This window comes from Serinus canaria, chromosome 10, assembly GCF_022539315.1.
Source record: "Serinus canaria isolate serCan28SL12 chromosome 10, serCan2020, whole genome shotgun sequence".
NCBI lineage: Eukaryota > Metazoa > Chordata > Aves > Passeriformes > Fringillidae > Serinus > Serinus canaria.
In genome coordinates this window covers 15166613-15190138 of record NC_066324.1, presented here as the reverse complement: position 1 = coordinate 15190138, position 23526 = coordinate 15166613, and the positions used below count along the sequence as shown (strand labels likewise).

Genomic DNA, 23526 nt, shown 5'->3' with positions numbered 1-23526 from the left:
TAATCTTGCTCTTCAAATGAGGGGTTCATCGCCTAAGGAGCAGTGTGCCTGAAACACAACCAGCTGCAAGCTACAGATATTTTTTCAAAGGTGGAAAATGCAAAATCCCACAATATAATTCACAGTCAAAGTATCTGATTATCTTCATTATCTACTACTCTTGTTAAATCTCTATTTTGTAAAAGGTCTCAAAAATTAACCCTGCAATTTGCTAATTCGCTGAACAAAGGCAGACTATTTTATCTTGAAAAGAACAAACACAATAGTCTTTACCCTTGTTTTATTCTTTCAAAAGGTTTTTTTACTTATTTACTAAATCTGCCAGCATGCAAGTATTTGTAGGAGTTTAAAAACCACAATGTTCTCCTATTAAAGAGAAAAATACAACCTAATCCTCTTATACTAATTAAATGGGAAGAGTGTTAATGAGGAACATGTCACTTGTCAATGCCTGAAAAATCTAATTTTGGTTGAGGTTCAACTCATTAAAATAATGCTGTCAGTCCTTTTCCTGTAACATTTTAAAGAAATTTTTTTTTCCCCTAAAGTTGTGTTAAGTGAGTCAGTGAAACCAATCACAGTACTTCAAGGTCAATAGTGATAAAGAGAAACCTTTTTGAGGAGTTATTACACACTCAGAATCAAGAAGCTGTAAAATCTGAGTGCAAATGGTTGGGTGTGAACCTGCAACCCAGCACTTAAACCCTGAGTTATGGGAAAGTTTAGCATCTCCATTTTCTTCTACAAAGGAGGCCTTTCCAGTGACCTCCCTCCACAGCTCCTCTCAACTGCCAGTCTCAGTATTCCAGCCACCCTCCTCCAGCCCCCTCTTATGAAAATGTTTGCCTTAAATGGCACAGTCTGAAATGTTCTGCTGAATCTCCAGGCTTTATTTAAGGTGACCTTTCTTCATTATTCCCTTCTGCATTATTATTCAAATGGTATGCATGATTTACCTCTACCATACCTGCAATTAGTATTTATGGAAGGAAAGCCATCTTTTTTTTTTCCTCACAAGGCTGGAGAAGCACATATATGAAATCATTTCACAATGATTAATTAATTGCCTGTGGTAAGCATTTCCAATTTTATTGTGGTTAAAATTTGACCAGATGCATAAAGAAAAAAAAAATAAAATCAAATTCTCTTTTCTTGGCAAATGGTAAACTGAAGTACAAAATACTAACAAGTAATTTTTGAAACATTGTACTTGTACACATGTATTTTTAAGTATCAAGTTTAAGAATTTCTCCTCCTTTTGAATGGAAAAATGAAAAAAATGTTTAAATAATGACATTCTAATAGATCCCCTTTTTCCAGTGCTACTGTGTTTTATTTGCTACGACATCACCTTTTTGCATGAAGGGATACTGTGAAATGAGGACTTGGCTGAGGGCATTTATTTCAATGAAGGAAGTTGATGGCAATACAAGCAAAACAGTTAAAATGTAATAAAGTCATAATTCTGTAGTATTAAAATAATAAAGCAGGCTCTCTGTAAATTAAATTGAGCCAGGATGAGAGTTGGCAGTATTTCTGTGAAAGCATAACAAAGGATAAAGGCAGTGGTACACAGCTGTATTGGTGAGAGCAATGTCTTTGTGGAGTTTAGATGCACCTTGTGTGTGTGGAAATAAATCTGCAACAAGTGACAGATCTTAAAAGCCACATGCCTGGCTTTTAAAAAATAAAAAGGTGATGAAAAAGGGTTGACACAAATGCTTTTGGGATATTTGCATCCACCCTGAAGAGCTAATTGTTCAACAGTCATAGCTTTCTGAAAACTGTCAAGAAAAAACTGATTTCAAAGGCACAGATTACAGGAATATGTGTGGTTGCTCTATTTCAGATGGAACTGGATGTGACCAAAATGCAGCATTTTCATTATGCCTATTTAATGGTGATGGTGAATTAAATAACTCTGGCTTATAGTCATCTGATATTGTTAATGGATAAATTTATCCCATTATATAAATCCTCAAAGTACTCAAATGATGATGTTTAAATGGCAAGATCACATTTTTTTTGAGTACTGTCCCAACCCATATTATTGTCTTGGCATTCCTCAAATATTCTTTGATAAGCTAACTCATCTTTCTGAATTATTATAATATTAGAATAGCAGCATAACTTTTCTAGAGAGATTCCTAGGTTTTTTTTTTTCTAGTGGGAGAAGGAACTGAAGGAAATGAAGTTATAGATACTAATTATATCTCTGTAGAGTTTAATATATCTCTTATGTAAACATCTATAAGAGATATATTTGCTTGTGTATTTGTTGTGTAACATGCATGACCTGTTAGAGAAGCCTTACTTCTCTCTGCAGCAAGTGGGAGTGTGTGTGTCTGACACACAGTTCCAAAAATTAAAGGTTTCAAATTCGTGATGAGCTAAAATTATTCTTGCATGTGTGAAAACCTATTTATCCAACACCCATTGGGTCCTTTTATAGCTGTGTGATAGCGACAGAGTGCAAAGCTTGCTCAAACAGCTTAAATGTACCCAATTTCCTTTCCCTTCTAGCTGCATGTCAGGTTCAATAAAGCCTGTTTTCCTTGCAGCCAGCAGCAATCTCAGGTGCAGCTGAGTGTGCTCAGGAGGCTGGACCTGGGTGCCAGGGATTGCCAGGCTCACAGCAGTCAGTGTGGCTGCACCACAGCCACTGGGGCTCTTCTGCTCAAGGGAAATGGCCACATTTACAGCTCAGACTTGGATTCTTGTGGAAGAGAATCTCAAGGAACCAAAAGATGTTTATTTTTTCTTACTGTGAGGGCCTATTTATTGCAGTTTCATTTTTTCTTCTAATAGCATGGAAATTTGGAATTTACACATCTTGTCAAAAGTACTGATCCTTCACCTTGGAGGAAGTCCCCAAATCCTGCCTCACCTTTCACTTACACCCCCAAGGCACCCATCACTGTACAGATTTGATGGCTTAAAAGGCTCTTTTAGGAATTTGCCATGGCAGATAGTATTTTTTCCATAGTCCAGAAAAAGTAGATTTTGTCTGACCCTCATACAACACTTCTGACTGCAAAATACACTTTACAATCATTGTTCAATCCATTTCAAAACAATGAATTATTGTAGACAAAAAGGAGTAATTACATATATTGGCATTTTAGATAGAATCAGTTTTATTCCTAAAGTAGTATTTAAATTGACATTAGAGGCCAAATGCATAAGATTTTCTTTAGTGGTTTCCCAGTGAATAATCTTTTCCAAAGTATACCAGTAAATAGAGATAAGAAGGAAATTTATTTCAGTTGGCTGGGTTTTATGAGCATTTTGACCAGAAAAATGCTAGTTAGACTAGGAGAACTCGCAGTAGGCGATGATTTTGCATGTCAGTTGTGCAAGGCCAGGTTGTGCTAATGTGGTTATGTACAATTGAGACCTCAGGAAATTTCACACAGCTGCCCCCAGCTTTGGTGTCTGCTCCACTGCTGAATTCCAGCCACATGGCTCCCCACTGTTACAGCAGCACTGCCTCATGTTATGCTTAGAGGGATCTGTTATCATCTAGTGCAAGTCAGTATAGAAACCAGCCTTGTTACTGAGATAAAAGCCTTACCCAGGAAATTGCAAGATGCCAAGAAGCATACAAATTAGCAAGAGAAGGAAAGAACACCAGACTTCAGGGTAGCTTCCATAGTCAGCAGAAACTTACTCTGCAAAGCATTGGAAAACTTGGTGTAATCCATTCTAAGACAGACTGAAAATTCCACCAGAGCTCTGGATGGATTGCAGATTGTCTCCAGAGTGGCTGAATGTGTTTTAATTGAATGGCATATATTCATTATGCATGATAATGTTAAAATATACTTTTTAGTCCTCACTGTTAGACTCTTACTCCTCTATCTCTTTCCCTTATTCCTGTGCATTCTATACTTTTCCCTTATTCTCAGTAAATTAGGAAATACTAAAATTTGTGTCTATTATGGAATGAAATTCAAAGTTGATGCCTCTGCACAGCTATCACTGGAACTTTGTGTGCTTGAGGGGTACTTTTTCATTAGTTGAAACTGATCTCTTGGAGCAGAGCAGTCACAAGAATAAGCCATAAAATTTCATTGCCTTAATTTTGGAGTCTCATCTTATTCTGCTGAATACAAATATCCTGCTTCTGTGCTTCCCCCTGTTTAAGGAGCCTTAAAATAAGGTTCTGGTTTGGGTGGCTTTTCCTCTGTAGCAGGCTTAGCACTGGTATTAGTCCTAACTCTCCCATCTGTATGGATGCAGCACCACAGGTTTAGTATCACTCTTTGAGCTGGGAAATTAAACCCTAAAGGATGATTAAGCCACATCAACAATACATGACAATTAAATATGTGATTACACATTTTTATTTCTGCTGCAGGAAATAGCTAATCTTTTTAACTATAAAAGCTATACTCAGCTGGGATATATGCTAAAGAATACCATCTCTGCAGTGCCATAGTGCCACTGTCTTTAGCATTTCTTTGTCTGTTCTGCTTTTAATTTATATTGGTGGGTGCCAGTTATAGAGCATTTTTAGGATGGCTTTTACAAGGCACTTATTGAATTTTAAGAGCTTATTAGATTAAACCAAACTGAAAAAAATACTATATACCATGAAAAGATATGCAATAACATAATTCAGAATGTAAAAGCTTTTAAAAATAGGAAAAATAGTTAAATAATCTCAAAAACCCCTTGAAGTCACCTGGTGACTAGCACAAAAAGGAAGATTTTCAAACCCACAGAAAAGTAATTGCAAAGATCTCACTCTCAGGTGAGGAGAGTGAGATCACACATCCCAAATGTAATTGTTCATGTTGCTGTGGTTTAACAGAAATTCCATTGCATGCCATCTCTCGTTTGTTGGTGGTTTCAGGGTGAGGAGAGGTGCCTTAGGTATGGCTGGCTGGATGCTGTTCCTGTCTCCAGTGCACTCACAGTTCATGTTCTACTGAGAATGCACCCTGCACACTGACAATACCTTGTCATAGCTCAGTAGTACCCAGGACAGGCTGCTCCATTTTAAGAGCATTGCCTGTGGATACAGGGATGTGTATTTGCAGTATCTAATTCACTTCAGGCATTGCAGCTTTGGGCAGAATTTCTGCAAAACTGCAAATGAAACAATCCTAAGATACAGAAATGAGCATTTGCTATCTCACAACTTTATTTCTCAGTCTGCTGTCAGTTGTTAAACTAATAAATTCACCATAATGATGATTAATAATAGACATAATATTTTGCCTATTCAGTGATTTTTTTTTTTTTTTTTGTGGCTACCTCAGATTCACAGTGGACACATTAGAGGAAGCAGAGAATGATAAAAGAATTTTTTTTTGGTCTTAGCTACACAGGAAGGCCCTAGTGGCTACTCTTGAGATAACTGCAAAGGCATGTATTTTAATGCCATCTATTTTTAGGTGCTGCTCGTTTTCACTTCCCCCACACATTTCCCTCACTTCTTTAAGAATCATTCTTGCTCTGCTTCTCATGCAAATCTCTTGCTGTTTTCTAAGTCTCTATTTCAATTATGTTAAGCATATTAAAATAATATTCAGATGATTAATTGAAGGCCTGAAACAGTAGCACTAAATCTAGAATTGTCTTTAGCTGTTTTTCCTCCTAGCCTACACCAACTGTGCCTTTAAAAAAATCAGAGGCAGGTGGTATTGATGCCTAAAGAGGCTGCCTGGAACAGAAGCCAGACAATATTAAAGGAATCAAGTAGGGATTTTTTTAAAAGGCCTTTAAAGGATGCACCTTGGGCAGTAGAAGAACTCAGCTGTGGCTCTACCCCAGATGGACCCTGAGTTACAAGTTTTCACACTTTTATGAGTTTTGGTCCATTTCCATATTGGGGTTAATTGTCCAATTACAGCTTCAGGTTATAAAGTCCCATTCTCCCAGATTGCTCTCCTCAATTTGCTGTTGTTCACACTTTTTGAGCCCAAAGCTGCAACACTGTCCTTGCTTCTTGGGCTAGAAAAGGATTATTCTGTCTGACTAAACCATGAAGAGAACTTGCTGAGTGCTGAGCTTGCACTGAGGAAGAGATATGCATGCATATGGCTGTGTTTGGAGGCGTTCACTGCCAGGCAGATCTAACTTCCTGCACATAAAGGACTAGTTTGATTAAGCCCTAATAATGGAAATTTCTGTCCTAGGCCTTCCCCCTCTCTGAAACAATGAGTTGGTGTTTATAGAGTGTTTTTGTTTTAAATTCAAAAGTCTCAGAGAAAAGGAATAGACATTTTTAACAGGCCTGGCTGATAAATTCCTTGGCAGGCTGTGCCAGCCTGAGACAACTTCAGTGACATTGAGATGGCACTGGGAGTGCCACAACATGACCCTAATTTAATCACGTTGTGGTAGTCCTCCTTGTTGGACTCTTTCTGTCCCTAGGAGGTCAGTGTTACCCAGACTCACTCTGTGCAAGGGGGACCAGCATGCCCCTGCCTCCTGCGCTGTGTCCCCTCCTCCCTTCCCTTTGTTAGAGACTGTGCTCTTCCAAAATCCCATGGCACATGCTCAGTCTGCTGTCACTGACACTGCTGGATTAGGGCTCCTGTGAGAGTTGGGGTCCCAGCTCCCCCTGCTTTTAGAGGAGCTGGCAGTCACCCTGCACTCTGCTTCTGGAGCTCTGCATAATCCATTCTCATGGTCTGGAGAGCCAGCACCACTGAAAAATGAAGTTCATCCAGTTTGGCCTTGGGGAATCAAAAGACTACAGAATCTGACACAGTCACAGCAGGCTCATGTTCTGTTATCAGCTTATTAAAAATTCCAGTTCCCAGTCTAGGATCAGTCATAATTCCTCTGGACCAACTTAGCAGATGGGAGCCTATTAAGTCTTCTGTAATGAAAGCCTACTGAGAAATACTTTTAGTTTAATATTAAAAATTGTTTTGAATGAATTGAAGTTAGATTCTTTTCCACTTATCTTTATTGGAGAAGAGACTGGTATAATTAGCATAAAGCCCTGCAATAATGAATTTTCTGATGCAGTTCTGTTGAAAAATACTGTTATCTCAGTTACAGATGTACTGAGAAGTAGATGAATGTAGCAGATCTAAACATATGTCTGTGTTAAGAGGGTTGGGTGTTGTTTTTTTTCTTTTTTGCAGCATTTCTGGATGATGAATGTAAAGGGCTAACATATGGAATAGCTTCAGTCAGCAGTGCATCCACAGCACAGCTCAGCAGAGAGGAGCAGGGCTGTGGGCTGTACGTGCTATGATCTTGCCTGGCAGTAAATTGTGTGGCAGTGCTTATAACTTACATCTGAACATGACTTATAAAGAGTAGAACCAGTTTAATAGCAGTGAGATGGCAGAGGATATCTGCAGAAAATAGGAGGCATTGAACAACTCCAGGGAAGCAAAACTAGAGCATCAATTTAGTCAAAACTGACAAAAGGTGCAGATATCTGAAGTGTGGGAGAAAGACTGAGGAGTAGATGGAAAAACAAACCTGGGGAGGAGAAGGCACAGGAAAGAGGCCTTGCAAAATAAAGTGAATATATCAAATTCAGGCCAGTAAAATTCTTAGGTTCGCCTCTAAGTTGGAACAGCAGGGCTCAAAAATCATTTGGCTGTAAATAAGCATGCAAAAGTATACTTTGCCAAAAGAACCTCAAATCACTGTGCATGTTAAATGTAAATAACTTGTTTTTTTCCCACTGAAATGCTATTCAGTTTGTGAATCAAGTATAGATGCAATGCAGTTCTTTAACTACTGCCAGCAGTTTGATACTGGGTATTTCACTATGTTTGTAATTGTGCACCACTGCCCATTTTTAAAGCTAATTTAATTGGCCTCTTTTACTGGAAAGACAGGAAAGAGATCTTTCTACACAGGTGAAAAGATCTAGAAGTGTTAATGTTGATAAACCCCTCACTACAGCTGCTTTGGATTAGGTGCAGCAAACTCAGGAGAAAGCTAATGAGTATAATGAGCACTGATTAGAATAAATTCCAGCTGTAACCCAGCAGTTCTGTTTCTGGGAGCAGAAGAAATTGGTTCCCCTATGCATACTCCTTTTTATTCTCACATGGAAATGCAGTATGTGTTTCCTGGAGATTGATTTCCCTTTCAACATTCAGCTGAGCCAGGGAAAATTAAGAAAAATAAAGTAAAACCATTATGGAAAGAAAAGCATCTTTACTGAGAACCCTGTGTAACTGATCCTGTCAACACTGATGGAAATTTAGTGATGCACTGTACAACTGAAGTCAGGGTTTGATTGTCTGAGCAAGATAAAATTACTGAATCCCAAGGAAGGTAAACAGGGATCCAGCACTGATCCATGTTCCCAGGAACACTTCATCCCAACTGCAGCCAGAAATGGAAAACTGTGCTTGGAGTGATGCAGAAGTTTGACCTAACTCCCTGCTATCAAGGAGGGAGGTGAGATACAAGGAGTAGGAGGGAGTCTTACACCAAGCAGAGAAAATGATCTGTAGGCTCAATTGGAGCCTTTACAGATAAAGTGCCTCTGGATCCAGCAAATCATTACTCCTCTCTTCAACACTGAGCAATATAAGATAGAAGTCCAGTATTTTCTCCAATTTCTAATTGTTTTAGAGATACCCATGATGTTAGAAGGTTACAGTAACTGATGTGAATATCAGCTAAAGTGCTAATCCATGCAATCAGGGACTCCAAAGGCTTTCTGTAGCAGTCTGAAATTTTGTAGAAAAAGTAGAAATTTTGTATCTATTGCATTTCTAAAAGAAAAAAAAAAAAGTCAAAATTCTGGCTTTGTACATTTAAAATCTGGAAGATGAATGTCTCTTTAGGTGAGAAGACAGAAGAGTTCAGACCTGTGACCCTAAGGAATGCTGCTGTTTGACATGAAACAGCTTAAAATATTCAGGTTATGCTAGACCTAATCTGTGACTAAAGCATTTTGCTAGGAAGCTTGAGAGATATTTTGATAGAGGGGAAGAAAGCAAGGCCGCCCTGGCTGTTCTAATATTTGAGTTAAAATACAGCTGTGTGTTTCCTTGACAGCAATGTATGTGCAGCTCCATAAAGAGCAGTCCTCAGACTAGTGTTTGAAAACTCAGCTCAGTAATTCTGATGTGTTGGTACAGTTGAAGTAGTTACATTTTGTACTTGAAGATGCTGTAATCAGCGCACATTCAGTCTGAAATTCATGGGCTGAAAATAATAAATTCTGCCTTTTTATTTCAGTACTTTGTTACCTTAAGAGTAGTGCCTGAGAAGATTGCAAAGGAGGCCAACTAGAATTGTAATTACTGTGCAGAAATTGCTTTGTAACTTCAGTTTCCATAGCATTAAGATCAGCATTGCCTCTCACCCAAAATCCAGCTTATTTTGCCTCAGTTCCAGCATACAGGGGTAAAGCACTGTCCTCAATCATCACTCAGGCTGAATTAACTGAAAACCCATTTCCCATGTCCCACTATATCAGTGCTAGACATGCTTGAGAGGAATTATTTTCTCTATTTCTTACCAGTGCTAGACACGCTTGAGAGGAATTATTTTCTCTATTTCTTACCACCTATGCTCTAAAAAATTTCCAGTCTGCCACGATTTTTTAAAGTTCTTCCCACCCAGTGCAGATGCTGCACATTGCCAGGCCCCTGTGGGGCAGGACTGCAGTGCCCAGCTGAGAGCCCTCACACTGGCATTCCCCTCAGCTGATGGAGCTCCACTCATCAGCCACCCCTCCCTCCCCAGGCTCCTGCCCTGCCTTTTGCTCTCAGATCACATTCAGGTGGCTTCTTGCAATGTGTTCTAGAACATCTACAATGCACTGGATTTTCCTGCAGGAAAGCAACACCTTTGAGCACCCACCACTGGAATTTATCACTGCAGAGATACCACTTATGGCAGTTTTAGGGCTGGATACCAAATAAAGAGCCTTATATGTGGGTGGAAAAACTCCATTATACTGGCTAAAAAAAGGGTTCTCATCTCCATATGCTTTAGGAAAATCTGAGTCATGGGTTTCAAACTGTGCTTGTTTCAGGCTCTGTGTTTCTGTATCTTCAGCCACACTGTTGTGACTTATGTGCAGGGTCAACTGCACTGTAAATATTTAAGTGTTATTTAATATGGATAATATTTCCACTAGAAGGTTTAGGCCATTGCAGATGAGAACTTTTCTTTCAATAAGAGGCACTTAATTTGTTCTGTTGTTGAAAAAAAATATGGTTGAATCGGATGAGGTATCTGTAGTTTTCTTGCAGTGCCATTCAAAATTATTATAGCACTCCAACTTAACTCATTTTGGACACGCTTGTGTAGTGTACTCATGCCTGAAATAGTCATACAAGCAATTTTTCTTGCCTGTGGGCAGTTTTTTGCAGCCTATACAGAGCTTTACAGTGTTGTGGCTTAGATAACTATTACTACTTAGATTAAGTGGTAATATTAACTACTATTTTAATCCAATAAATTTTGTTTATACTGCAGTCACCGTATAGAAACATCCTTAGTTTGCAGTAAGAGCTAGTGGGGTTAGTCTGAGTCTAATTTACACGCCTTGGTGTTCTGGATTTCTTATAACTGACTCCAATGTAAAAAAGTACCATTATTATTAGAGGGATAGTGGACATACAGATTGCATTGAGAAAATCTTGCAAGTATGCTAGTTCTTCCAGTAGTGAGAGTTTTTCCTTCAATGAGCTTCTTTAAAACTTCTCTTCAGATACACTATTTAATGTAAAGCTTTATTCTGTCAGGACTAATTCTGCAAGATAATAACAAAAACAGCTCCATATGGTGGGTTACATTCATACCTCCTCCTGTGACTAACATCATCTCTGCTGTGTATCTCAGAATCCAGAACCCATGTTTCAGGGATAGATTTGCCACATGATATCTTTGCCATAATCTATAGATACATCAGATCCCTGGATTTCTCACAAACTGAGGATTGTGACTTTTCTTGTGGTATCAAAAGTTCTACAGTTCTGTATGGGTCTAGGTTACAGTGACAGGATTTATTTTCTAAGTTTATAATGCCTAAGAAATTTCTCCCTATATAGCTCCTCTAATCATCTAGCTCCATGCTAGTTTTATTGCCCAAGCCTTTGGACATTGGTTAAATCAAAATGTTCTTGCAGTTGAGTGGTGCAGGTGAGGAGCCTGAGCTCACTTCAGGCCAATGAAGTAACTGCACAGGTCAAGTTCATCACAAGGATGCAACAATGAAGTTCAGAGAAACTCATATACTAAAAGTAGATTATTTCCCACTTCCAAATCATGCAGCAGACCACACTTGTCAAGGCTGTCTAGAATTAGCTATTTTCTTTACCTATTTTTCATATAGTTCATATAATCCCTGCTTATTTAGAATCCAGTATTTAGATTAAAAAATGTAATTTAAAGTAGCACAAGTGTTTAGCAGGAAGAATTAGTGAGGTTTTACTGTATATGTGCATTTTACCTGGAATATAGCTTAGACTCTGAAAAAACAGAGGGATGTGGATAGATTGGAGCATTGGGCCAGGATTAATTTAGGTCTAAATGCCAGGTTCTGCTCTGGGATGCTGGCTGACAGCAGTTCAGCACTCAGCAAAGTGCTCTGGCAGCCCAGAGAGCAAATCACGTCCTGGGCTCTGCCAAATGCTGTGAGCAGCTGGTCAGAAAAGAGGATTGTCCTGCTGCACAGGACTGGCCTGAGCACTGACACAGCCTCACCTGGGTGCTGTGTGCACTTCTGGACCCCATCTTTTAAGAAAGATGGGAAGGTCCTTGGATGTGCACACAAAGTGCAGCAGAGCTGGTGAAAGGGCTAGAAGGAAGTGTCCTTTGAGGCATGGCAAAGGGTTTTGGGCTTGTCTGATTTGTAGAAAGGAGGCTGAGGTGCCCATTGCCCTCTACAGCATCTTCCAGAAGGGAAATGGGCAGGGAGTTGCTGAACTCCTCCCCAGAGAAGGTATCCAGTGATGAGATGCTTGGGAATGGTTCAAAGCTGTATCATGACAGTCTGGATTCAGACTGGACACTAGGAACCATTTCTTTACCAAGAGCATGGTCAGATGCCAGAACAGGCCTCCAGAGGCAGTCACTGCCCAAGCCTGTCAGTGTTTTAAGAGGCATTGGGATGAGGGCCTTAAAGCATGCTTTAACTTGGGCAGCTCTGGGTGATTGTGGTGGGTCCCTTCCAACTGAAATAATCTATTCTAAAAGCAATATTTGATTTAACAATTGGAGATACTTCATGGCATCCAGATAGAAAGGGCTAAAGAACCAGCAAGTGCTTTTTTTAAAAGAACACTTTTAATACCAATACATTATCTTTTAGTGCACTATGTGACTGCCAAGTTAGTAGAACTATTTCCCTTTAGTTTTGGTAAGAGCAGGTCAGATTCTAAATGTTTGTTTTCAGTGCACATTAAAGAAATGCCTAAGCTGAAAATTCAAAAGAGGTCCCATTTACTGCATAGTGATCAAAGCATGACCCCTCACTGGCAAGAAAGAGAAATTGAAAACTAATTTCAAGGTTCAGGATTAATTCTCTGTCAAATTGACAGAAGAGAGCCTACACTAGAATACATTTAGCACAAATGTAGAACCTTCTCTTTATCTGTTCCTTTCAGAGTGCAACTTATTACTTTGATTTCATGGTTCCATAGCATAAGCATTTTAAAAGTTAGCTGTCTGAATTTGGTCAAGTATCTACAAACACAGGCTTTTTACCAAATGAATCTATCAGTTTGCTTCCTATTAACATCACTGTTCTCTGCTGATGACCTTTTCCTGAGTGTGTGTTTTTCTATCTCCTCTGCAGTAATTGCTGGAAATGATTGTCATGTAAGGAGCTGGCTATGGCAAACAGGAAACATCAAAGCACTGCAGCCAGCATGCTGGATCACAGAGCCAGAGCTTGCCCGACTTCATCTCACAACAGGGAGCCTGAAAACGAAGAAAGTGACCTTCCCATTGAAGATTATGCTGCCAAGGAGGCAGAACTTGCAACTGTCAGAGCAGGTAGTCCTACCCCTGTGGAACATGAGTGCAATGACCATAGTGGAGATGGGGACTCCAGCTCTGACTATGTAAACAACACCTCAGAGGAGGAGGACTACGATGAAGGCTTGCCAGAAGAAGAGGAGGGGATCACATACTACATCAGATACTGTCCAGAGGATGACAGTTACCTGGAAGGAATGGACTGCAATGGGGAGGAGTATGCTCCCCATGAGGAACACCAGGTTGAAACAGATGAATGTCAGGAAGCTGTAGAAGAATGGGCTGAAGGCAAAATTCAGCACCAAGATGAAAATGAGGTGATGGACAGGCAAGAGTGGCAGGAAGGTCAAGATAATGGCATTCAGATTTTGGAGGATGAAGCATCATCTTTGGAGATCCAAGACCAAGAAGAAAACATACAGTACTGTCAAAGTGAAGGTGACTATCCGGACTATTACCCAGCAGAGGCTAATGGAAATTCACAGGGAATGTCACCATACCATTCTAGGAAAGAGGATGCAGAGCTGGAAGAGCAGGAAGAGGACATTGACCAGATTGTAGCAGAAATCAAAATGAGTATGAGCATGAGCAGTATTAACAGTACAACAGAAATGAGTCCAGAGCACACTGGGACTGAAAACATGGCACATGACTACAAAGAGACTTGTTCAAAGGGAGAAGCTGTTCACAGTGCTAACAGGCATGAGGGGAGGCCAAAATCACTGAATATCCCATCTGCCTCTAAGCACAGTGGAGATGTGCATCGAGGTTTTAAAGCAAAGTCAAGATCTCCAGAGGACAGACAGAAGTGGCCACAGGAGCAGGTATGAGGTGCTTTTTTTAACCAGACTGTCAGAGGCATTATGCAAGAGTTACATTAGTTATTCCAAACAAAATTAGCAATATTTTTATATCTATTAATATGTAAATGTATTAGCAGTATTTTAAATTTTACTGTAACTGCATTCACATAATCACATTGTGTGTTTAGAAAGAGGTGCTAAATGTAATCAGCATATGTAGAGATCTAGCAGAGAGGTTTTGCACAGAGAAGAGACAATTGAAACAAAGGTATTCCAGTTACATGGGGCAAAACCAGTTTCTTTACACTATTTTCATTCTGCAGTGACAGTCTGGAGAAACTTAACACTGGGGTCAGCAGTGAAATAGTTGAATTTTTTTTTCCATTAATGTCTCTTGTACCATTGCCTTAGTGGTTGATAATTTTCTGGTTTTGATAGGATGTATATCAAATATAGATACTGTATATGTTAAAAAACCTTCAAGAAGTGCCTGCATATTGCTGTGGGTTTTTTTACTAGCTGGACATATCTTGACCTTGACAAGGAGGAAGAAATAAGAGCTTTACTCCTACCACAAATGCTGTTAAGCAGTTTTATCACAAGAATGATGTAGAAGTTAATTTAAACTGTGCATGATCTTTTCTTGTTCTAATGCTGAGTGCCAGAAAAAGAGTCTAAGAATGAAGCTCAAGCTTTTCTAAAGGAGAAGAGGGGTGACTTTTTTCCCTGATGTTTCAAATTGAACATGGTTGCTTCTTAGAGAGATATACCTCATTCCCTTATGCCATTTTAAAGCCCTGACTTTGCATCTCTAAAATTATATGCAGTTGAATATTAGTAATCTTCTGCAATGAACAGAGCTACCTGAAAGAGGTAAAACATAACATGTGCTTGGATAACAAACTACTAAGGATAAATGAATTATTTTGCCTTATCTTTAATTTAAATGCTTTATTAAACTTCACATGCATAAGTTTCCTCTTTCAGCTTTATCAACTCTGTAAATAGGATTTTCTATAATTAAGTGCCCCACAGTTAAACATTTTAGTCTAGGTGATTCCATTAAAATACATTAATTCCTCTGAAAAACAGTAAAAGGAAATCAAATGCTTAAGTATATGCTGATGAAACAGGTCGACCTTCATTATAATTGTGAACAAAAAAAAGTCTTAGGGGGATATTTTCAGATTTTCCATATCTGCAGCAAGTTTTTAATATTCATTACTACATTCTATTTCCAGAAGTATAATTATAACCAAATTGTGCAACTTACTATATTCAGTGCCCTACTGCCAGCATAAAAGTCCCTTAGTGAATAAGCCTGCTGGTGTTGAATGGTTTGAACAGCTACTAGGTGTTGGCTGGGAGCACAGAGGCTGAGGTAGCATGTTCTAGACTTAGTGATGGCCTTCCTTTCTCCCAGCAGCTGCTACTGGGAGTGCTGTTCCTTGCAAGTTCTCAAAATATTTGCAGAACAAAAGTTCCTGAACAAGAAAGAATCCCTCAGTGCTTGACTAAGTAATTGTTGGGTTTTCCCCCTCCACTGAAGGCTTGCCCGTTCAAGACAATATTCCAAATAGACTTTATTTCAACAGCTTTTTGCTGTTTTGAAGTTTATTTATCAAAAGCTGAGCTGAACTGTGTTGTACCTTTGTCATTCTTAATAGATTGCTAACAGTTGAGGGTTGTGTAACACCTGGCTATTGATTTAACCGCCCCATCTGAACAAAACCAAAAGTACCTAAATATTTCTGAACTGCCTGTCTGAGCTTTGTTATTTTCTGTCAGTCTTGGACCAATGCAATCATCTTATTTAATAAGGAGGGAAGTACTGCTGTGATAGCTAACCCCAGGCTGGATGAAGCCCCTGAGCTTATACCACCACTTTTAATAGCAACCACAAACTCCTGTCTGAATGGATAGAGAGCACTGGACAGTACACAGAGTTTCATTCCTTCAACCATGGAGACAGGAAATTAGAGATACAGCAGTCCAGGTATCTACTCCAGATCAGGCTAAACAAACTGGGTGTCAAGGCATGCATTTCATTTTTAAGAAAAACAAGGCACAGCTGCTGTGGGCACTTCACTTAAGGGAAGAGCACAAGCCTCCTAGGCAGAAAGCTATGAAGTGGTATTTCTTACAGAGATACAGAGGTTCACAAATGGACACATGAAGTAATTGGACCTCTACCCACCCTAAGCCTTCAGGGATAAAAGAAAGAATAAAAAACAAGTTCAATAACCTTTGCCAAGCATTACTTGGATGTGTGTGTCATGACAAGACTGGTCTGACCTTGCTATGTTCTCACCCACTGTAGATAATCATTCTCAGCTTTACCCACAAATCAGGCTCATGGTGAGAGCATAAGAGTTGAGTACCCATTTCTGCCTGGGAGAGACAACTGTTCACTTTAAAATTTTTAAAAGGTTTATTAAATCTAAATAAAAAGGCTAAATAAGGAAAACTTGCAATGCTGGGACCTACCTTCAAAGTGACCTACCACATGGCAAATGCATCTCCAAGATGGACACTCAGTCTTTTATACCCTGGGGTTACATCAGCCAGCCCTGGCCCCTCCCAAAGTCTGTCAGTCAGCTCCTCTTTGCTGTTTATCAGTGGAGATTGCTTTGCAAACCTGGAGATCAGGTGTTGTCAAGCCACACCCCCTTAGCAGCAATCTTTGCCATTCCCAAGTGCCCCAAAGAAGGGACAGGTGCACCCCTTCTTTCTACCTGACCCAGACAACCCAGCCTGTCTGATGGCAACAATACAGAGGGGGAAAAGGGATCTATGGGGAGAACAGAGGATATCTAAACTATAATAACATAACTATACATCAATAAAGCTTCCCCTAATATTCACACAATAGTCATCTCTTAATTGTGAGAGCCAATCATCTCATTATCCCTCTATATCCCCAAGTTTTTTTCTTAGTAGCTCCTTAAAAGTCCTTAGCACAAGGTGTGGCTGGATGTTTAGATTAACACTTGATCTCAAAGAATTTAGATAAAGTGCAGAGGATTTTGTTTTTCTTCAGGGGCATTCAATTATTTTAATATTTACTATGACATATTTATTTATATTTACTATGAAATGTCAAAGGGATGAATGGAATTAAAGTACTGCCTAAATGAACCTGTGTCTCATTTGTGAAACCAAGATTGCCATAATTTTAACTACAATATTTAAACCAACCACAATAATTCAATTTCTTCCATAGTGAAGGGAAAAAACCCAAGGCTATTTGCAAGCATTTGCATGCTAAACTTACTGTTTGCAGAGAAGCTGCATAGAAGAGCCTTGGTTTTGTCACCTTGCTAAAAGATCTGTTATTATGTGTGCATCTCACAGTACAAAATATCATGCTGAAAGGGATGCTAGAGGCACACATACTGCATATAGAGCACTTTTTTGCCTCAGTTATCTTTAAATAAATGTGGATTTAAATGCTTCTGGGTTAAATCAAGATATACTAGGTGTATGTCAGTTTTTGTAAACAATAAGCAAGCAGGAAGGAGCATTTGTTGTATTATGCACATAGTATGCTATCCTTAGCTTTTCCATGCTTCTGTTCCTCTCCTTTCCTGCCTCACATAGGTAGAATTACTGCTTATTTACATTTCCATTCCATCAAAATACACAGCTATTAATTCTTAGCTCATGATATGTGCTAACATTCTGTTTGCAGGACATTTGCTAAATAACAAGTAAACAAATGTGATTTTAAAGGTTCCTATTGCTGGGTTTGCCCCAGAAAACAGTCACTTTGTAAGAAATACCTGACAATTTACAGAGAAGGAAAAACAAAGTAAGCATCTTGTTTGACTTTCTGTGTGGGCCAGTTTCCTATCTTAAATACAAGTGCTCAGGCTTCAAAACTTCAGGTATATATGAGCTTGGCTTGATTAGCCTTTATTTGTAAATACTTCTAGGGAAGCTCTAAAGGGGATGATGAGCACTAGACAAGTCTGAGGGAAACCTGGAATGTGAGAATCCTGAGAATGTGCCCTCTCCTACCTTATTCAAACAAACCCTATTTGCCAACAATAAAAGAAAATGTTTTTCACAGCAACAACACCTACCCCACCACTAACCTTCTGAAGAAACAGGAATTTACCATGGGATTTGTCTCCTTTACAAAGGAGGACTGTGGCATTCACTCAGGATCTTTCTCTTGGAAAGCTAAGAAGCCTTGGAGAAAAGGAAAACAGTTTTTATCTCTTTTGCTTCTCCTGTGTGGAATGTGTTTGGAGATTGTTTACCCACAGGTGATTGTTTCATTGGATTCTGGTGTGAGTTGTTTTAACTCTTAAGGCAATCAGGGCCAAGCTGTGTTGAGACTCTAGAAAGAGTCATGAGTTCTCATTATTATCTTTTTAGCATTCAGTAAATATCCTTTTTTATAGTTTAGTATAGTATTCTTTAATACAATACAGTATTGCAAAATAATAAATTAGCCTGCTGAGAACATGAAGTCAAATACATCATTCCTGCCTTTGTCAGGACATTCCCTGCAAACACAACAGAGGACCTCAGAGGAAAGTCTGCTTTTCAGTGATGCTGCCTGTGACACTGAATCCTACTGCTTCTCATTTCTCAGTCCTTCTTTCATAACACTGGCATACCTTTGAGACCTAACCCAATATGTTTACACAAACTGCCCTAGTAGGGGCACCATGAGCTCCTGCACTGTCAGTCTGCTTGCACAACTTTCATATATGCTGTGTCCCTCTACTTCTTCAACATGGAAATCCAGAGATAGACTACAGATCCCTACAAAAATCTGTGAAAAACAATTTAGCAAAGCCATTATATTTCATCTCTTTTCCTCCCTCCAAAAGCTTTGCACACATCAATGCTGCTACTGTGTTTCCCTTGCCTGTGCTGGTAGAGCTCAGTATTGACACAAATATTTATTTCCTTCTCTCAGCATGGGGACAGTGCTCTGCTGCTGCAGAGTCCAAATCCAGGAGTCTTTTGTCTGTAAAAGATTTCACCTTTAGAACAGTGTGAAGAAACTAAGATGACAGGCAGTCTAAAAATGTGTATCTTGGGAATGTCTTGCTGGAAGTCAGTCTGTGTATTATGGGATGCATTTGAGAACAGTTTGTAGGAAACACAAATGGGTGTAAATGAAGAGTATCAAAGAAGGTTTCTGCATTCTCCTGTGTGTTCTAGGCAGCTGTGGGGCAGGACTAATAAATATCTGTTACCAAGTGACAGTTCCCAACTTACCAAGTGCTTACTGAAAGTGCTAAACAATCCAAAGAGTCTCAAACAGAACCAGTTTCTCTGCACTAATTGGCCAAGTCACAGAGTTTTAGCAGTCAGCTCCTGACACCAGTTGACAGCAAAATCAATGCCTGCTGCCTAAAGATGCATAAGTGACAAAGCCTTCTCAGGAAGTTTAAATCAGAAGGCAGCATGTGCTCCTAATTACATCTCCCTAAGAATTCAGCAGAGCTTTTTCTCTGAAACTCATCATGGCTGGTTCTCAATTTTAAGTATATGCAAGGACAAAAGAAAAAAAAAAAGGTTCTTTGACACGGTAAAAATAAATTGGAAATTATTTTAATGTCTACTGACATTTGATAGAGTATTGAAATAATTTAGTGGAATGCTTAAATCTCTCAACCTACTCTGGCTCCTCCCAAACTCGACTTGTTTACTTGGAATTACTCATCAGAATTTTTTTTCTCTTTACTCCTGACGTGTACTAGCACCACCACTAAACTAACACATAAGGAATGGAGTCTTTGTGAGAGAAGAGTGTGAAGTCTGACCTTTTTTCCTGTGATCATAGTCATTTCTTTCTTAAAGTCCTGCTTACTACTTGGGTGAATCTTTGCTTTGTGTGTGTTGTCTTACCTGACAGTTGTCACTACTGAGGTCTAATGTGCCTGCTTCATTAGCATATTTTGTTCTTCTGATTAAATATTAGTCATAGGGAATCATTTGTCTAGAGGTGAACATAAAGACTTGTTACTTATGTTTAGAGGTCAGAAGCCAAGGAGTTACATTCCCTCTTAACATTCAGGCTGACCCTTTCAAATAATCCCTGGTGGTTTCCATTTGCACAATTGTTCATACAAGTTTTTATTTCTGAAGCTGTACAATGGAAGAGGCATTTTGGCCCTATTTTTATACATTATAGGGAAACTAAGAAAAAAGGGGAAATGAAATATCCTAAACCATAAAAATTTGTTCCAGAAATCACCTTGCTTTTTCAGGTTTGTAACACTGAAAACCTGAGCCATGAGAACTTCCCTTTCTCAGTACTTAGAGGACATGGGCACTCTCCATGCTGGGTGCTGGTGTTGTGTGACTTGGGTCAGGTCTGGAAAAAAAATTCTGCCCCTGAGACTACTGGAACAGGAAAAAAGGAGTGTTCTGTAGTTTAAAATTCCTACTGTTTTCTTTGTGTATGATTTCATATTTTCTCTTCCTTATTTCTTCTGAATCCTGAGGTTGTACTGCCAGCATGGTAGATTTGCTTGGCCCATGAGGAAGGAGATGCCACAAAGCATCTCCTTTGCCACAAACATAGGATCCTACAAATCCTACATTCAGTGCTAGAATTCTGTTTTTCAGATCTGAGATGCCCATTAGGGCTGTTTTGATTTTGTACAATACTGAGAATAAACACACTAAAAAATTCTGACTTTGCTTTCTGATTTATTTGGACATGATAGCATTTGACTTAATTTCACATGAAAAATTTGCACTGACATAAAGTAATTTATATTTAAATCAGTACTGTAACTGCTACTTAATGATAATTGAAATGTGCTATTATTTACATCAAAGTAGATACTTTATTATAATTAAGCAGCTTAACATTTTTATGTGAAACTGATATTTGCTAAATTACAGTAGGAAATTCCAACTGCTATGTCACAATATAATATTTTGGTGCCGGTAATGAATATTGATTGTACATAATAACTTCAGATAAGTAATGGATGTGAAATCCTTTCTTTTTTCCTGCAGATGTGCAATGGTTTAGAGCAGCCCAGGAAGCAGCAGCGTTCAGACCTCAATGGCCCAGCTGACAATAACAATCCCCCCGAGGTAGGTACCTGGGGCTGCCAGTTGTGCTGCCTGGCTTCCTGCAGCCAGGCTTCCAGCAGGGAAAGCAGCCCTCACGCTGTCAGCCTTCCCCCTCTCTCACACACAAACCTAAGCTCCCTTTCTTTTCCTGCACTGACAATAAATACCATAGCTGCCTACTCTGAAAAGGCTTTGAACTATACTCATGAATTTTTGCTGCCTCATTCATTTTATGTAACTGTCTATGGCATGTACTCAAGCCTAAATTTTTCTGATGACATGCAGAGTAGGGAGAACACTTCAGAAGTTCTCTTTTTGGGTTATTGGAGTGCAAAAGTGGCATCCAAAAGAAATTGTGTTCTGTTTCCATTCCTCCCCCGCCCCTCCCAGTGTCAGTCCTGGCTTAGTCAGCTGTGAAGAGACACAGTGATAGACAGACCTGCTCTTGTCACTGAAGACTGGAGCAAAGGAGATATCTGAGAATGCAGAATGAGTTGTGCTTGGGGCTAGACAAAATGAAATGAAATTGAGACTTAAAAGCAGAAGTCTCTTATCTCAAAACCATAACATATTTAGCCTGTAGCCTGTTATATTAATGAAGAGGCATATTTCTAAAGCCTTTTCCCATAATGGAGAAATCAGCCTCTTTCCTGGAAATGGGAACAACTGAGGAGGCTGGCAAAAGACAAAGAATGGAAGGACTTTATCTGTTCTAGGGACAGTAGCCTAAGAAGAGCACTCTTATGGCCCCTGCTAAGATTAAGTGTAATTCTATGTACTGAGCAGTCAGGGACAGTTATTTTCATTCACTGGCCCAGAATCTTGCTTTGTAAAACATTGTTAAATGTTCTTGATTGGAAATTTGGGATATCACTAATAGGCAATGTGATCTAATAGGCAACTGATTGTATTGGGAATTGCTGGTTTGTATTGTTCATTTGACATCAGATTTCCTAGGCCATTTTCATGGTCTTCCCCCTGCATCCCTTATTTTTTTTGTTTGGTGGGACTTTAAAATACTTTGGGACTCCTAAGTACAAGAAGCACTGTGTAACAGGTTGGGTTAATGACTGTGATGTAATGTGTTCAGTGGGCTAAGCAGTGCCTATGGGACAGTAGTCAGCTGTTTAAATATAATAACAATTTACTTCATTGTGTGAAAGTTATTTTGTTACAGCTATACCATTTTTATTTCTCAACAGACAAAGAAAGTGTCTTCCTTTCCAAGTTTTGTTGATGGTAAGTTTGACATCATCCAGAATTAAAGTAGGATGAAGTGGAAGCAAGTACTTTATTATATATAAAAGATCACAGTTCTAAAAACCGGTCAAACCCAAGAGAACACAGCTGAGAAGTTTAAGTATGGGAGTATTTAACATTTGCACCCTCCTTTTGGCAATGGGAGCCTAGTGGTGATAAAAAAGGAGGAGCAGGTAGAGCTCCCAGTAAGTTTCAGGTTAAAATGAATAATGGCTACAAATCTGGAAGATGTTAAAAAGGGTGTAACAGTGGGCCCCACAGGAGGTTTATGAATGTGTAAGAGCACGGTGTTCTTTAGGGCCCATTATTGAACTCTGGGAACATCAGCTGTCAGCATGCATGGAAAGGTTCTCCCAAACTGACCAAACAGTGCTAATCCAACCTCTGTTCAGGAGAGCACAGCTTCCCCATGTTTCTTCTGCAGTGCTATTAGATGTATTCTGTTTGAAGAAAAATAAGTCAATTTATTAGCACAAGCAGGTGGACAGAAATAAAAGAGGATTGTACTGAAAAGCATTACCATTCTCTGATTCACAGACAGCTGAAGAACCTTTCATAGGGAAAATGCACCCAGCTCTTCCTGCAAAGAAAATGGCTACACTGTAAAGTGAGGAAAGACAGTAGGACATTTTCAAGAATCTGATCACTCAGATCTGCCATGAACACACACAATAGAAGCCTTAAAAGATTGTGAAAAACTTCATTTCTAATTAAGTTCCATTCTCAACTCAGGGAAAACTTAATACAATTTAGAATAATATTAGGATATCCAACACATTTTTCTTTTATTCCCTGATCTCACCATCTTGACAAGCATTTTCTGTTTCAGTAATTTACTTAAGGAACTGTAACAAATGGAAAGTTCAAAGATTGTCCCTTCAGGTTGACATCTGAGGGATATTACATGGAACACTTGGCATGTACTGGCTAACAGGCCCTACATGGAGGTACATTTAAACACATTCCCCAAGAGTGGCAGAGACAAGAAAGGAAGCTGATGCTTTGTAATAAGCATCTGCTGATTGCACAGTGGACAGGCACAAAGCAAGGCCAGCATGCACAGAGCTTTAAAGCAGCCGAGACAATTCCCCCCTCACGGTGCTGCAGATACAACTGCACATTTTAATTTTACTGGGATAAAAAGGTTATGTCTTTTTCTTTACATACCAGTCAGCTCACTACTCTGCTGGAAAGGGGTCAGGATACCCTTTACATAATATAATACAATACCTTTTTTTAGTTCAATCATTTTGCTTGCTCTGATTTTTTCTGTAGTGGCACAGCATGTGAGGATAAGCTGTCTATTAGGCTTTTTCTATTGCAGGTATTATATAGCATTGTCTAATACAAATAAATACATGGCTCACTAGGAGCTTATGATAGCTTACATGACTGCTCTCTGAACTCAGAGGAAAAACACAGTTTTTATTATTAATTTGTATGTAGAGTACTAAAAAGTACAGGACCCTTCTGCACACAA

General features: G+C 39.2%; 1 protein-coding gene across 2 annotated transcripts in view; it reads left to right on the top strand.

Annotated features, from left to right (window-relative positions):
- APBA2 (amyloid beta precursor protein binding family A member 2) overlaps positions 1 to 23526 on the top strand; it is an 82237-nt gene that overhangs the window by 35497 nt on the left and 23214 nt on the right. For both annotated transcript variants that reach the window (XM_050978586.1, XM_050978585.1), the window contains exons 4-6: positions 12749 to 13754; positions 20727 to 20807; positions 21989 to 22025. In XM_050978586.1, the coding sequence (XP_050834543.1) occupies positions 12786 to 13754; positions 20727 to 20807; positions 21989 to 22025 (1087 nt within the window). In that variant the 5' untranslated portion in view covers positions 12749 to 12785. The remainder of the gene's footprint in view (positions 1 to 12748; positions 13755 to 20726; positions 20808 to 21988; positions 22026 to 23526) is intronic.